A 17,687-nucleotide genomic window follows, 5' to 3' on the forward strand; every position below is an offset into this window, starting at 1 on the left:
GATTTTTCCAAGTATTCTAACCATAGTGCAGTGGTTCAGAAATGTCAAAAATATGTTTGAAATTAATTGTTACAAAATGCAAACATACAATTGAGATGCTTCCTTATTACAGCAACATCATAAAGATTGGATGTTAATTAGATTTATCATGGTGCGATTTCAGTTTGGTACATTAAAGTCATACTTTTATTTTTTTCTGAGTGAATTAACTTTACTTTTCATACTTTTGCTATAGTATGTATAATGCTTCTTTTCCAGGGTAAATTGTATATCAGACTTGAAGTTCTAAAAGTACTGAAAAGATAATGGGGTCTTGCGGCAATTATATAATTATAATCTATTTTTGTTTGCACTTGCATGTTCTTACTCGTAGGGTGATTAATGCGTTATTCGACTAAATCCCTTTAGTGTAGGATAGCACTGTCATAGATTAGAAATTGATATAATAGGAAAGTTACTATCTTATATAAGCTATCCATGTTCTTTATTTGTTCGTTCAGCTTACTCTTTGCTCATCTTTCCTTTTTACTTTCTTTTAGTGGCATCACTAGTCATTTGCTTTAAATTAAGTACACATTGACACAGTGGAGTGTCTGTGAAATAAAAACAAACATGATTTTGCTCATAGACGTGTGGATGCATTATTTGTTTTAACCAGTGAAAATAGTTCTTGCTTGTTTTTTCTCCACATAAAAAAACGACCCTGGTGTCTAACTCTGTCCCGCGAGGAGGCATTGTAAATAGGTACTCTAAAAGTAGCAAGCCAGTGTGAAATAACAACCACTGCTTATCCAAGAAACATGACTTTAGTACTCCGGTTGAAAACCCTTTAAACACATCTACTTTCTTTCTACAAACAAATTAATCCGTAAGAAGAAAATGTTATTTCATATTCCTAATCAATCCACCAGTGTTAACATATGTTATAAGGACTGTAATTAGAGGATTAAGATGTGCTAGTCCATAGACCCTGCTCCAGCTAAATGGTAAAGAAATAACTAGATGTAAGTAGCACCTGAAGCATACTGGGCATGGATATAACTAATGATGGCAGTTAGCATTTCATCATATTTACAGGTCATGAACCCATGGGACCAGAATCATCATTGTTTCTTCACAAATAGGGTTCTCCAAATAAAAGTTAATTAGCACTAAACGACCTTTTATTTTGGGATGTACTGTTTTGATTGGTTATCACAAAATTTTATATTAATTTATTTTTAATTTATTTATTTTACGGAGAAAACGTAATTGAAAATATGAAGGCTTTATAAGCCGAAAATTTGAAACTTTAAATAAATAAATTTTGTTTATTTAAAAAAAAATACAAATATGCACGTGGTCGTTCTTTCTAACCTCATATTTTGAATTCTGTTTTTTCCGTGCTTCTAAAAAGTGGATTACTACTAAACTACCCATTTGCGCATGGACAGCGCTTTCCACTGGACTGACAATACACAATCTCTACCTTCGACCAACAAACTCTGCTGAACGACATCATGGCACGTAAGAAAAAAAAAAGAAAGAAAAATATATTGTATTGTTTTAAAAAAAAATTTCTGATGAAGGCTTTATAAGCCGAAAATTTGAAACTTTAAATAAATAAATTTTTGTTTATTTAAAAAAAAAATACAGATACGCACATGGTCGTTCTTTCTAACCTCATATTTTGAATGTTAGAAAATATTTCAGTTTGCAGACAATAAAATATTGAAATAGATATGACAAAAAAAAATAAAGATGATTGTAATTTTTGATGGCAGAATTTTTTTTTAATTTAAAAGAAAAATGAAAACTTTTATAGTTCAGTATCGTATAAAAATAGATTTCAGATTTAATAAAAACAGATTCACAATTATGAAATTGAGATGAGAATTGATTATTCATATTTGGATTCTTCGAACTACTGTTCTCATCTTGAGTGTTGTAACGTCCAACCTTCTCTGAGTAATATTAGTTGAAAAAAAATCTTAGACAATTTATCAAAATTAATCTGTTTTTATTAGTAATCTATTTTGTATTGTTGTGTCAGTATAGTCACAAGTTATGTTCCTTGAATCAATTTAAAGTTCTCTCCCCTGAACTATACAGTCCACGGTGGGAAATGGCTCTTCAGTTTTTTAAAATACAAAAAAATGACTTGCATCTGTGTGACGCAGGGTTGGAGATTGATACAAATTTCCTGTCATTGGGCTGGAACTGGTGAGAGGTGTTTGATTCAACTATGTTTTTACATTGTTAAATTCTGCTGATGTTTTATTTAATATATTTTTTTATGTTTTATATTAATTTGTATTCAATATTTTTCAACAGGTTTTCAAACTTCAGCATGAGATTCAAGAACAGAAAAATATTCTGGAAAATGTGGATGAGCATATGTTTCTTATGTCGCAGCATAATAAAAACGTGAAACAAGAACTTCAGCACACGCATGTAAGTTTTTGCTATTTTTATTGATATTTTATATATGTTAAATCGAAAGATTATTCTGTCATAATCTTACACATAACTGTGTTGACTACCCAGGATCAAGGCTTGATGACCAGTGATGTGTGAGCCATTTGACATCCAGCTTTGAGGTTCTGCTGGTGGACAGTTGCTATATAGTGTGACACAATAAAGTGTAAATATCTCCACGGGACCATCTGTAAAAAATTGGATATCGTATATGGCAGTAAGTCCTGGGAACATATATATAGAAAGAACAGTTAGAAATAAGTCCTACACCATCCACTACGACTATGCAATCACTGCATATACATATCTAGAAGTGATATGAAACAAGGAGAATAGAAGCAACCTTAGTAGAAGTTAGTGTCCTTAATGATGCTGCGTGAAATGAAGCTGAGAGGGAAAAGATAACAAAATACCAAGGCCTTATGTATGACATGAAAAGAAACTGGGATTTTAGGAATATCTCCATCATTCCAGTAATTATAAGAGCAACCGGACTCCTGAAAAAAAAAATAATTAAAACTATCTAGCAAATATACCCAGTGAACCAAGTGTAAGAGAGATACAAACAATTTCACTTAAAGAGATGGTGAGAATCTTAAAAAGATATCTTGATTGGAATGTATGAGATATCATTTGAGTGTTTGTCACCCCCGATAACATTTGAGTCTAGTTATGGCATGACAGTGACATTTTGTTTTAGAGTTTGTAAGAATTTTAGGATCAGGACAGAATCGAGTGTTCAAAGAGAGGAATCAAAATACTTTGGTTTGTAAGTGAGTTTTGAACAAGAGAAATATTAATTTATTTAAAAAAAAAATTAAAATTTTTGACTTATTTATCCTCTCCACCCTTCTCGAGTAATTTTTGGCATAATTGCAACATAAATAAATAAAAACCCCTATGCACTTGTACCCAGTCCTGATTATATAGTCGTTTTTCTTATTTTTATATTTCTATAATTTTCCATTTTAATTGTTTCAGGTGCAATAACTTAAAACTATTTATAGTTATTTGACTTCATTTATTAAATTTCTTGCATGGGAAAAAAATCATTTTTGGCTACACTGCTATTAACACTATCCTTGGTGATCACAAATGAATAAATGTGACAGTAAATGTTTTTACTAAAGGCTGTTCAAAGTCATACTAAATCAATTTCTAAATGTACCTTTTAGTGGGAGCTTCTGAACCTTAGTTTTATAGACATACTGAAAAAACAATTATTCATTATATACTAGATGATAGAATTTAAAGGCGAGAGATTCAATATGGAGCACATAAAGAGAATCTGAAGGACTCCATATAATCAATTGCTTCTGAAAACAAACGATTTTTAGTTATAGAAGATATGAAAAAACTTACCTTTTTTTTTTCCCCTGTGCACACTTGCAATCTATGATCTCTTCTGTTCTGTACATGTGGTGCCTAGTGGAAACAATTGTTGTATGGATGTGTGTGTGTGTTTCACATATAATATATCACTTCATTAACATTCAGTCTGTGTTGTACATAGGCAAATAACATACCTCTTTCCTTTGTATCCTCCTTTCATTATTCATCTTCCTCTGAAAGAAACCAAACAACAATAGTTTATATATTTGATATAACTTTATTCTTGACTTCCCTTCACAGCTGTGAGACATTGTAATTTTCTACATTATACTAAAGTTGCATTTCATCCACCTTCCAAATCGTGAAGACAATGTCTTTCATGTTAACTTGTTCCATCTTTTTCCATTTAACTTCAAACTGAAATCATTATGTGTATTACCATGCTATCTCGTTACGTCATTAACTCCATGTGACCAAGACACAAATTGGATAATCTACTTTTGTCACATATTTTGTTTATGTTCTAACATTCCTATGAACTCTTAAATGTAAATATTTCAACATAACTTTTTGTGTCAATAACATTTTTCTATCTAAACAAATACAATCCTAATAATCGACTATTATAGTACTCCTCACAATAATAGACTATTTTACTTTCCGGTGTTTTCCAGTAGACTAACAACATAATATATAGTCCCTCTTGCACAAAAGAAATAGCTTTCTCTTCTCTATTATCTCCACGAATGGTGCTCAACTGAGCTTCAATCTCTAGTTTATTCTTGCAAGACATTCACAGCAAGAACTTGTCCATTTACTACGACTACAAAAGGAAAACTTCCATTTTTTTTTCTTCATTTACCTGACATCAAAAAGAAGTTCTATAAACAATTTTTTTTTTTTACACGAACCTCCAATCTGTAGTATGAATTACAACAGAACTGCTTCTCTACAGATTGACAGTCATCTTCAAAATCTAATGTCAATAAATACTCATGAGTTATAAAAATTTTATTCATTCATTCAATCCTCTCGAAATATTCTTTATTATTAAACTTACAATCCATTCATTTCATTAATTAACTGTTTGTTTGGCTTTGAAAAGTGGTAGATTATTGTAAAACAAGTTTTCAATTGAAATTTGATTTTATAATGAAACCTTTGAATTTGGAAAACTAATCCAGTTCACTAAAGGTGGACTCTTTCTTTTCGACAATATAAATAAGCTTGATTTTTTTTTTTTCCCTGTCACTTTTGTGTTTTACAATTTGCCTCAGTAATTTGTTAATCTGAAATATATGAAAAGAAAGCCTTAATTTAACTTTATTTTTTAAGGTTTCTTTGATTAGCTTTTTAAATATTTTTGCCGATTTATGGAATGAAAAATTTTCAGACTATTAATTTAAAATTGAATCGCAAATAAGACATTCTATTGGTAAATGGAGCTGGAATAATTTTGAAAACTTTTTATTGCAGCAACTTCTCAGTGCTGTGTCTGAGGAAGTAAACACAGAGGATCATATGATGAAAATCTGTAATGGTGAAAAGGAGAGATTACATCAAGAAGAAATTCGGATTGGCAAAGAATGCAAGAACTTAAAGGAGAAAATCAATTTTGATGAGGTAAAATATTCAGTATCCTCTTTTGAAATTTGAAAAAATATCACAAATATACAGGAACAGACTCTGAGCATATCTCAATTTTGTGACAGAATCAGCAGCTGTTGCAAATCATATGGTTCTCATTGTGAGGCAATTTATTAAAACAAAAAAAAAACGAATAGTAAAAAAATAAAGTGGCTGTGGTTAAACATGGTGACTAACCGTAAACTACTGCAAGCTGTAGAATAAATCGTGTAAAACAAGTGAATTATAACCGTTGCTAGAAATAAAAACAAGGTCCAAACTAAATTTAGCATTACAAGCGTATGCTGTATTTTCGTGGACATCGGCAATATTACATACCTAATGTGCTTCAACAAGTCATATCTTTTTTATTTCTTGGTCAATTTTTAAAAGAATTACATTGATGGAAAAAGAATAAAATAAGCATTGCAATAATGTTAATTTATTTTTCTTTTATGCGTTCAATGTTTTTATGCTCCAGATTAAAAATGAAAAAAACAGTAAAAAATGACAACAACAAAAAGGAAAACACTTTTTTCAATGTTTTCATTTTATACGTTACGTTTGGAGACACATGCGCGGGGTTAAATTTGATTGGATATGGCTGGAATTTTACAGGCTATATAAACAAAGAAGTTCATCTTTACTGGTATTTGATTTTTATTTTGATGACCACAGGAAGCAAAGTTACAACCGAGCAAAGTTGACGAAGAATATTTCAAAATTGATAAGATAAATCGGCATATATCATCCATTTTCATATAAATAATAGTTTCAGAATTATTTTCATGTATAATATGTAAATATTTTCTTTAAAATGTTGTCAAAAGAATGGGTTTCTAAATAACATTATTTCAGCATGGTAGCAAAAGTGCACAAGTACCGTTTATTTGTTATGTATTTGAAAATTCTACACAATAATTATATAAAAATAGAAATCAAATCTGTTTACAGAAAAATGGTCGCTAAGCGTGTCATGCTCTGAGCTGACCAAAGCATTTTCTTAAAAATAGAAAACTGTGTTTCTGCTCCTGTCTTACTAGACTAGTCATTTTTTATTCTGAGTTCAATTTAAAAAAATTATTTTCAAGTTTTTCAAATTTGATTTCCAAACAATAATTTTGTTGTTTTTAACGCTTTTAGTACACATGCACTAAAAGCGTTAAAAAAACCCAACAAAATGTAATAATTACATGTGTTTAACTTCATATTTGTACTTAAGGTAGAATTGTGTTTTTAGTGGCCAAAAAAACAAAAAAAAAACAAATACATAACAAATAAACGGTACTTGTGCACTTTTGCTACCATGCTGAAATAATGTTATTTAGAAACCCATTCTTAACATGGGGAAGGAAGGGTGTTTTTTGTTAATTATTCTGTACTTTCACCTAACAATTAAATAAAAAAGATATTGTGAAACTTGAATTTATTTTTAACTCCTTGTCAAGACCATTCAAGACCATTTTTTCGAATCTGTAAAACAAACCCATCTTTTTTTTAACTTAGGATATCTAAATAATAATAATAATAATAATAATTAGGCGGTTCGATAAAGAATTTCATTGTGATGCATTTTGTAAATTTTTACCTAGTTTCCACCTTAACATTTTTCTTTAAAATGACTACCTTTAAAGGTTTTTGAGTATGCTGAAAACGAATATCGCATTTAAAATTTCCGCAAATAAGCTTACCAGATATTAAGCAATGTCATTTCTTACATTATTGCTGGTGGCCATCTTGATATACGTGTTTGTGCATAGTTTCTCGGGGTTGCACTTGCACATACCAAGATGGGCACCAGTGATAACATAAGAAATGACATTGCTTAATATCCGGAAAACTACTTATTTGCAGAAAATTTAAATGCGATATTCGTTTTCAGTATACCCTAAAACCTATAGAAGTAATCATTTTAAATGTTAAGGTGGAAACAAGGTAAAAAATTACCGTTTTATTTTTTTGTTTACATAATTGAATTTTCAGTAAAACAACGGAATAGAAATGACAAAAATTACCATCGACTGGTGAATATATAGTTGTTGCTTATCAGGATTCCTGGTATCCTGGTACTGTGAAAGTTACATCGAGGATTCATGTAGAGTACAATTTATGGTTGCATCTCAGAAAATAGAGGTATATTTTGGGCCAGATAGAGGATTTACAAAATTGAAAATTGGACTGGTCCCAAAATGCATGAGTTCTGGTTGGCTATGGGAACTTCCATCTTTCACAGAAATCCAAAATCTATATGAAAAATTTTCTTCAATTTATTTCTGAGATTAATTCATATCTACACGCAAGATTAAGCTTTCCTTTGGTGAGGAGGCAAGAAAATGCCTATTCTCAATAAAGCTATATTTAAATACTACTATAATACTTAGTTTTGTTCATAAATAGACACCCACTGCATGATATCATGCGCCAGTTTAAACAAAATTGAAATTTGTACAGTATATCTGAATTTATAATTCATGGCTTATGGTAAAGAGATACATCAGATTAGATGGCATAATCAGAAAGAGCACACAATTTTACATAAGAGTGCCAAGTTTCATGAGAATAGCTTGAAAAATAAATAAATGGTGGCAAAATTACCGAATTTCTTGAAATGTTAAGGTCTGTAATATGGCCCACTTTTTCTAAAAAAAAAAAAAAATGTCCACGGAAAAGCCTAAATTTTGGTACTTAAAATTCTCATAACTTTTGAACTACTGATGGTATTTGCATAATTCAAACAGTTTTAAGCATCTTTTACATAGCTCTTTTCATGCAAGTTGATAAAATAACAATTATCTTAAAAGAAAAACTCAACTTGTAATGCTACTAAATTAATTCAATGACAATTTTATTAAATTAAGAACAACAAAAAAAAATTGTTAGAGCATGAAATATAGTCATAAAATTCTATAGTTTTTAAGTGTAAAGATCTTTAACTTAAAGGACAGTTTTGAGCATTGTAACGATACCTATTGACTTTTGGTACACGTTGCAACAGTCTCACCTATTACCTAGGTAGACAAACAATTACTGTGAAAGACAAATTCGTTATATGAAATATAGCTATTATCAGATTGAATGGCAAAAAAGAAATTTCTTAGTTATTAAAGATTTTCTAGTTTTTGATACAAAATACCTGTTCTGAATTTTTGCTTATTTATATTATTTGGATTCTTTGGATTACTGTTCTGACACTCAAGATGAGAACAGTAGTTCAAAGAATCTAAATAATATGAAAAAACAAACTGTTGTCTTCCTGAATTAATAACTATAGTCTTTGACAAACAACACAGTTGTCTACTAGAAAGGAGTTTTAATGTTATAAATCCCTTGAAAAGAGAAAATGTGAATAGTCCACAAAATGAGAACATTTTGATGTGTTGGAAAAATGTAATCCTTGTAAATGTATCTGTATAAAGATGTGCTATGTATGTTGTGACAAAATTATCACAACTCGTCCTGCCTGAAGTGAAAATCCTCTTTTGTGCATACTAGGTCGTCATCTGCTGTTGCGATGTGGGCTTGTGCTTGGGTGTGAGGTGGGTGACAATACGGGCAGTTTTGTCCATGGAAGCACGGTCGTCCCCTAAGGTAGTTCTTGCACAATGGGGCACGTAGCAGGTGTTGGTGGTCTTTGATTGTTTCATAATGGCCGTGTCTTGTTTGGTGTTGGTGGGGCCGTCCATTGGATCGGGGTGGTGGGTCCATCCTGAGTGGCCTGTGATGAGATTGCTGTGGTTTTTGTGTGTACAATGTGGTTTGATGAGCAGCAGTCACATCGGATTTTACGCTGCGATCGATGTATCTTTGAGCTTTGCAAGCTATGCTAGTTGCACTGTAGTGGTTGTTCATTGTCCTTACCTTTTCACTCATCAGCATCACGCCTATGATGGATACAAGCCCATCCACGGTCAATTCTGTTTTTGTCCCTTTTGTATGTTGTTTAAATGTGGACAGCTGCTTCTCTCAGGGTGCTTTCCAGACGTCCCTCGAAGTCTGTCAACTTTTCCCCGTCTTGTCGTTCCAGATCCCAGGCTCGACTGAGGTGTTGGAAGTTCGTCATTTGGCTGTCATGGGCTGTTTGCAAATATTCTTTCAGTGCTTCGAAAGTGGATGAGTCTGTTTCCGAATCCACCATCTGCTGAAATATACCTTGGTCAAGTAAATCTTCTGCAGATTTGACGAATTCGCACTCAAGGCTGAGATATCTGTCCAGTTCTGGTGTAATGTGGATAGTGTAGGCTTTGTTCAATGCCATGATGTATTGGTTTACGTTATCCCCTGGGCGGAATAATTTCTGCTGTTTCATGACATCCTGGATGGCTTGTTGACAGATAACCAAACTGTAATCATTTTCCTTCTGATGTGTATGGGGTGCCGCTGAAGTAGTCAGTTTTAAAGCTGCCAGCATGTCTTCTATGTTGGTTTGGACTTCTCGAACCGCACGTTCGGATGGCTGTGCTGTCCCTGTCTTCAAATTGAACAGGAGTGTTTTCTGTTCTCTGATGAGGGTGAAAAGTTCGGCCCATATAAAGCTTGTATAGTCCTCCATATTTAACTTGCTGTATGCTTCTGACACCAGTGTAATAAACAAGCGTATGGTTGCAAGAAAAATACAAACGACCAAGTAAGGTTAATAAATATATATTTTATTTCTCACCAAATCAGAGATTTATGGCGTCGTCGTTATGATGGCTGGTCAGGTGTTAAGATAAACTCGTCAACGATCAAAGTTTAGTTTTTGGTTTGGCTGGGTGAGAGGCGGTGATGGCACAAATGTGTCTTAACGTGTGCGGCGATGCTTAGTAGCTGATGTAGCTAGCACGGGGTCGGTGAGAGGAGATGAGTTGGTATTAGCCGGAGAAGGAAAGGAGCTTGTAACAAGATCGCAGATGAGATGGCAGCGGTGGGCGGTGCTGGCTGATCTGTGCGTAGTAGGTTCCGTATCTGGTGTTGCTAGCGAGGGGTCAGCTGCTAACGGAAGATGGAACGAGGTTCAGAGTGCGCCACGCTAGGGCTGATCTGTCTGTTGTCGAAAAGAGCTGGTGTTTTTATAGTCATGAAATGGACGTAGTAGTAGTAGTCACATAGTTTGTTTTTTTTTATCGCTGGCCTGAGTTTTGCTTTTTGATTGTGTTTGTTTTTCGTGCTTAAATGTGTTGTAGAGAATTGTCTGTTTGGTGTATGTATGCATGTGTTATATCGATTGAAAGCTAAGAAAGTTGTGAATGTAACCTGTTATATTGTTGCAGTGTTTCGTGTAATAGATATTTTATATGCTGTGTGAGTTGCGTTTACTGCAATGTTTGTGTTTTGTATTTTGTTTTTTTTCTTTTGCTGTGCGACTTTCTTTGTTGAAGTGAGGTGCGAGTTATTCTAATGATTGATGTGTAGCTAAAGAAATGAGATGTGTACCGACGAACAGATTTGTCCTTGCGTCGCCATTATTGTTGCTGTCGTTACCCTTGCTGGTTTCCGGTTTGTTCATGAAAATATGGAGGGATATGCAATATAACACACATAGATGACGAAAAGGCAGCACCACTCAGGAATAAATATTCTAAATAAATAATCTTAATACGAAAATAATTTCTAAGGGATACAAATCTTGAAATTAATTTGAAGAGTTATTTCCCTTGAAAACTGTTTTTTTTTTAATTACTTGTGGTACTTGAGACTTTTTTTTTTATTAATTGAAACTGTCGTACCTTTTTTCTTTATTAAAATATAAAAATTAAATTATATTCATTGAATTTAATGATTTATTTTTTATTCAATTTCCTAAAGAAAATCTAATAATTATTAATATAAAAGTTTTGAAAAAATTATTAGTTCCGTATGTTTTGCTTAATGTACCTATTTATGCCTCCCCACGGGACAGTTAGACACCATGGTCGTTTTTTAACGTGGAGAAAAGGTACAAAAATAAAAAATTGTCTCAGTCGTGAAGGATTTCTCCTCCACCGAAAGAGAACAAGAAAATGAAGTGCAGCTGCAGCATGCAGCAATGCAGCATCTGAAGAACAGATACTACACTTTGATCTATGTAAAATTATGTAACGTTATCATAAATTAATATTATCAATATAAGTTTTGTACTATTTAAAAAAAGAAGGGCAACATAAACTAGTAATAATTAAAGAAAATTTTTTTCATCGTACGAAAATAATGAAATTGCGAGACGAAAATCATGTTTACATAATCGGCGCTTTAAAATAACGTTCCCATGTAGTAAGCATTTCGAACGTGAAAACATACCCGTGTTTAATAAATCCAGCAAAAATCAACTAATGGTCAGATTTTCGTGAAATTTTCGATACTTATCCATTTTAGAATGAAATTACATATAAAATGCAGTTTCTGTAAAATATACGAGAGGAAATATATTTTTTTTAGTGCGTGCCCCCCCATTTATTTTTTTCGAAATTTGAACAAAATATATTTAAATCTATCGACATTTCTATTCATTATGAAACATAAGAGTTCAAATAAGTAAAACATTTATTTTTTAAAAATTTAAATGCACGTATTGAACGAACAAAAAATTACCTTGAAGTTACAATTAAAAAATGATATAAATTTAATATTATTGTTTTTTTTTAATAGCGTTTTTTCGAATTAATATAGGCACCGCCAAAACTGGGGGGGGGGGCAGGTCAGTACTTTTTGACGGACCGTCTTTTTAAAAATCTACCAAAAATCAGGTAATTATCCGATCAATACGAAATTTTCAGCGATTATTAGGAGAAGAATGAACTTTATAACAGTGTACTTATTTTTCATAAACGATATTTATATATATAATTTTTTTTGCTTACAACCCCCCCCCCCCTTGTTTTGAAGTGGGAACAAATATGCTTAAAATAATCATCTGAAACTGAAAAAAACATATTGTGTTGTTGTAAGGGACAGAATTATAGATTAAAAAAAAAAAAAAAAAACTTGTTTGCATACCTTATTTTGACGTCTGAATATCAGAACTTCAATTGTGTTTAATTATCCCGCTTTTGAGTTTTGAAGTGTGAAATTCGGTGAATATGTTAAGTAAAATAATCAATTTAAGTTAAGCAAAACAAAAAAAATTTTTTTTAAATATTTATACGAAAAAAGCCATTTTAAAATATTTGATAAATAAATTAACAATTTTTTTTTTAGCGAGCCGAATAATGCATGACCATTATTAAACAGGGTATGCTTTGAATAATCGATACAAAAAAAAAAAATTCGATAAATATTGTGCCCTTTGTGTTAAAAATAGCATCATTTTTTTCGATCCCGTTTGAAAACGTTTGCCGCCTTTCGATTACGGTGGACCAAACGCGCTGAAATAATTTTTTTTTATTCTGCTTTAAATTGCCCCCCCCCCCCCCATTTTGTGGAGCCTGGCCCCCACACACATACACATTAAAAACCAAACTCATACAAATGGTCACCCATCTGGTACTGGCCAGCCTCAGCTTAATAATACATTGAAATTTTCGTCACTGAAAAATAAGTTTTTTTGGCCCGTTTGGTTTTCCATAGTTTTCTTCTTATCAAATGCAGACGTAAACAGAGTCGATTCTAGACGCGAAATATCTGGTTACCTATATGAATAAGTGGAATTATTTGAAATTCAGGTACTTATATTATAATATTTTTGCATATTCTCTTAGAAAATCATCCTAAATCTTAGTTAGACAATAAATAAATAAATTAATTATTTCAAAAACCTTTTTTTTTTTAAATATTTAAATAAGGTTTTTGTGCAAGACAAAAAACGTCAATTGTTAACTTTTTGGGAAAATTTAACATTTAAAATTTAATTAAAAATAGTAGAAAAAGTTTTACATTATTCTGTTTTCTATATGATAAAATTCAGGGTTTTATCTTTCTGGAAAAAAAAAAGTTACTCCGAAATAATGGATTTTAATAAATGTAATTTAGTTTTAAAAAACAACAACAACTTGATTTTGCAGCCATTTTTGGCGGTGCCTAAATTAATATATACTATAATCAGTTGAATTGCCAAGAAAAAGAAACTTCCTAAGAATTAATTAATTTTTAAGATTAAAACGATTAAAATTCCATTATTTCAAAATGTTCCGTTACAACATGGATTTTTAATTGTGTTCCAATTTTTTAAAAAGTTTAAGTTTTGATATAAACATGACTCTTGTCAGCTATTTTATCGCCAGATTAAAACCAATTTGAAAATATTATTGCAAAAATATTAAGCATTTTGTAGCCCTCATATTTTGTTTGTCTCTTTTTACCGAACAAAATATGGAAGCCCGTAGGTAACCAAATGAACATTCAATAAAACCGTATTTTATATTTAATATACAAATGTTTATAATATTATTAATCGTTAAACTCTTAAACCCTAATAAAAATTATAACAAAGAGTAATTATTAATTGCAGTTTGAAGAAGATCAACAAAGGTTTTAAAAAATCATTAAGTCACTTCTGCTTTTCCATAGTTCGTATAGTTAACACAAATCTGACGTCACGGAAACATGCAGTCCATTTTTCACAATCGTTTGGCAGACCCTATTATTAAACCTGTATATAAAATCAGATTGGTTTTATGGGTAAAACAGTGTGCACTCTTTCGTCAAAAATGACGTGGGAGACTGGGATTATACTTTTTTTTTTTTTATTCAATCTTCACCCCAAACAAAGCAAGTGTCACTTTGAAGTAGAGGGCTACTATCGGGGGACATAATTTGCGGGGCATTATGAAGGGAGATGAGTAGAAAGATGTTTGTTCACATTATACTTGAACTTCTGCATATCAGTACAGTTGGGAAAGCAGTATCCCAGAAGGGAGTTCCAAAGACTTGCAGTTTTGGGGAAGAAACTATTGGAGTAAAAGACTTTCTTACACCTAGGGATCTCTACTGTAAAGGAGTGGGACTTAGTTGCTTGTCGGGTTAGTCGGGGGTAGTCACGTCGAGGGGGTACAAGTGCTTGCAGTTTGTCAGAGCATTCACCATTAAAGTATTTGTAGAACAAGCAGAGGAATGCAACATTTCGTCGATGGGACAGAGGCTGAAGCCTAGATGACAATTCAGGACCTATTAAGTTGGTGACTCTCTTTTGAACCCTGACCAGGAGTGAGAGACAAGCAACAGATGCACCAGCCCAAATGTGGCAGCAATACTCCATACATCGGCGAATGTTGGCCTTATAGAGGTACAAGATACTTTCAGGCATAAGTAATTTTCTGGCATGGTAGAGAAAGCCCACTTTCTTTGCAGCAGCCTTGGCAATGCTCTCAATGTATATATTCCAGTTCATGTTCCCTCTAAACATTAGGCCAAGAGTTTAAAGGAAGTACTTTCAGGCAGTGTGTTCTTGGCCATTGCTATTAGTGGTAGAAAAGGTTTCTTGTAGTTATTGAAGGAAACAAGCTTAGTCTTGGCAGCATTGAATGTGACCATCCATTTTTGTCCCCATCCCATTACAGATTGGAAGTCATCCTCTAGTGTTTCTGCCATTTCCTTAGATATGTGTTCATTTGTTCTCCCCTCATGCCTGTTATAGAGGGTGGTGTCATTGGCAAATATACCCATCTTCGAAACAATTTTATCAGGGAGATCATTTATGAATATCAGGAATAATAAAGGTCCAAGGATAGATACCTGGGGTGCTCCCGCATTTATATCATATTGTTTAGATGTACGACCGTCGAAGAGAAGTTGGATTTTTCTCTTACTTAAGAAGGATTTAATTACATTGTGTATTCTTCCAGTGATACCATATGATCTAATTTTCCTTAGAAGACCATCGTGCTATACCCTGTCAAAAGCCTTAGATATATCAAGGGCTACTGCTCTACCCTCCCCTGTTTGTTCCAATGAACCGTATATACGTTCAGAGACTACAGTTAAGATATCAGCTGTTGAACGGGCTTGACTGAATCCATATTGTTTGTCAGTCAGGAGTTTAGCAGCTGTTAGGTGTTGGACTAGGGATTGATTAACTAAGGACTCAAATATTTTGGCAAAAAGTGGGAGGAGGCTAATGGTGCAATTATTTAGCGGGTCAATTCATTCACCAGAATTCTTGAAGACTGGTACCATAGAAGCGGGTTTCCAGCAGTCGAGAAAGCAAGATTCGTTAAGGCATTTATTGTAAAGTTTGGAGAGAACTGGAGTAACCTCAGCAGAGTATTTTTTTATTAGCACAGCCGGGATGAGATCTGGTCCACATGCTTTTGAGGTGTCTAGGTTTTTTATGATACCATGCACCTGAGAAGGGGTGATTTTCAAATCGTCTAGTGTGGCATCTGTCCGCAAAGAAAAGTCTGGGAGGAAGTGGTGTGCCGGGTCCAGTGTGGAGTTTGAGGCAAACCGACTGGCAAGTAGATTAGACTTGTCGGTTGCCGTGCAAGCAACCTCATGATTGTTTGATAGTGGGGGAATCATTGACTGCTCATTATTTACTACACTGTTGTATATTTTCCAAAAATCATTGGTCCCTAATTTCTGTGCTTCAATTCATTTTATGGTGGTTTCAGTGTAATCTGCCTTAGCTGTCGCTATTACTCTCTTACAATTATTTCTGGCTTCTATATACTCCTGTCTGTTTGAACTGGACTTATGTTGATTGAATCTGCGGAATGCGTGCTGCCTTTGAACAATGGCAGCTGCACAAGAAGAGGTAAACCATTGAGGAGAGTGGGGCTTACTATAGAATTTCCGTGTGGAAACATGTGCCTCAATTGCAGTTTTGAACGATTCAGTGGTCTCATTTGCACACTGTTCAGCTGGGAGAGAAAAGATATTTTGCCATGGAGCATCTTTGATGAGTTCCCTGATGGCTTCCCAGCTAGCCTTTTTGTAATACCTCATTGTTTTGAGTAGTGGGTCTTCAGTTTTAGGGCGAGAATTTAGGGTGATTTCTACCATTATCATAGCGTGATCAGCATTCCTGAGTGGGCTGTGAGCATTTGTTGTACAATCATCGGGAACTGTTGTCAGAAAGAGATCTAAAAGTGAAGCATGTTGGTCTTGCTGGTCTGGGAAACGTGTCTGGAGTGTAATCATCTGAGATAGGGAATGGGATGTAGAGAAGCTATGTGTTGTGCTACCAGCTACATCTGTGTAATTAGAGAATCCAAGCCAGTTACTGTGGTGGATATTGAAATCACCAAATACATGTACTTCAGCGCTAGTATCGAGGGAGAGTGCTATATCTATGCTGTCAGAGACTTTGTTTCTGAGGGTACAGTCCTGGGTTGAGGGAGAGTTGTAGAGAAAATACAAGTAGCTAATATTATGTTGCATATTTAATCTGAAGCACATAAAGGCCTGGTCGTCTGATTCTAGTTTTCTTTTTCTAGTCAGGGGGAGGGTATCATGAATATAGACTCCAAGCCCATGCATATGTCTGTCCGAGTCCTTGTGGCAGAGTGGGAGATAACCAGGCATGTTAAAGTGGTTAGAGGGAATGGAGGAGTGAAGGTTAGTTCCACTTAATGCTAAGATATCCGGGGTGTTTACAAGGAGATATGATTCAACATCATTTAAGTTAGTTCTATGCCCACAGATATTCATAAATGCAAGCCTCAAGGGAGGAGGCAGGTTGGTTTTCTCTGAGTTTGGTCCTGGTTTAAACGTAACTTTTGCTTGAGATGTCATTTCATTTTGTTTAATTTAAAAGTTTCAGTTAGGGTGAGGGGTGCTGGACAAGTGGTTGTGCAGAATATCAGACATGCAACACAAATAGACCATCAACTGTCTGCACCCACAGGATTGTGGCCTCGGTGTTCATACGAATATTCATATAAAAATAAAGGGATTTTTTATTTATAAATTATCATTTTTTGATGATCTAAAGAAATAAAAACTAGAGTGGAAATTTCTTTACTAACGCGTTTCAGACGGCAGGGGTTGTGTGACTTTTTCTTCAAATGAAAGTTTTTCTTTTATTTCAAAACTAAACTATCACGAGTTCCCACCCCCCAAAAAAAGAATGAGTCATTTCTGATGACCTAAAAAATCAACTGTGAATGTATTTTTAAAATTTTTCTTCTTTTAATTATTAGGAGGTGGTTTGGGCTAGTGAAGACAAATGATGCTAAAAACGTGTTAAATTCATCAAAGACATTAGTAGTTAAAAAACGGAATGTATGCGTGTTTATATATATAGGGATAAAAATGTCTCTACTGAAAGTAGGAGAGAAAAAACAACAAAGTGTTATTATGGAAATAGATTTGCATTCACTTTTCATTGGGTAGACTTTTGTGTGATGGACAGAAATATATTAACAAATAAATACACCTTA

At 33.4% G+C, this 17,687-nt stretch overlaps 1 protein-coding gene across 2 annotated transcripts in view; it reads left to right on the plus strand.

Moving 5' to 3' along the window:
• Nucleotides 1-17,687, plus strand: part of LOC145287850 (coiled-coil domain-containing protein 39-like) — a 2,493,216-nt gene that overhangs the window by 6,904 nt on the left and 2,468,625 nt on the right. For both annotated transcript variants that reach the window (XM_080135726.1, XM_080135725.1), the window contains exons 2-3: nucleotides 2,314-2,433; nucleotides 5,266-5,412. In XM_080135726.1, coding sequence (XP_079991852.1) covers nucleotides 2,314-2,433; nucleotides 5,266-5,412 — 267 coding nt within the window. The remainder of the gene's footprint in view (nucleotides 1-2,313; nucleotides 2,434-5,265; nucleotides 5,413-17,687) is intronic.

This window comes from Euprymna scolopes, chromosome 11 (genome assembly GCF_053919585.1).
Source record: "Euprymna scolopes isolate OS-2025 chromosome 11, ASM5391958v1, whole genome shotgun sequence".
In the NCBI taxonomy this organism is placed as follows: Eukaryota; Metazoa; Mollusca; class Cephalopoda; order Sepiida; family Sepiolidae; genus Euprymna; species Euprymna scolopes.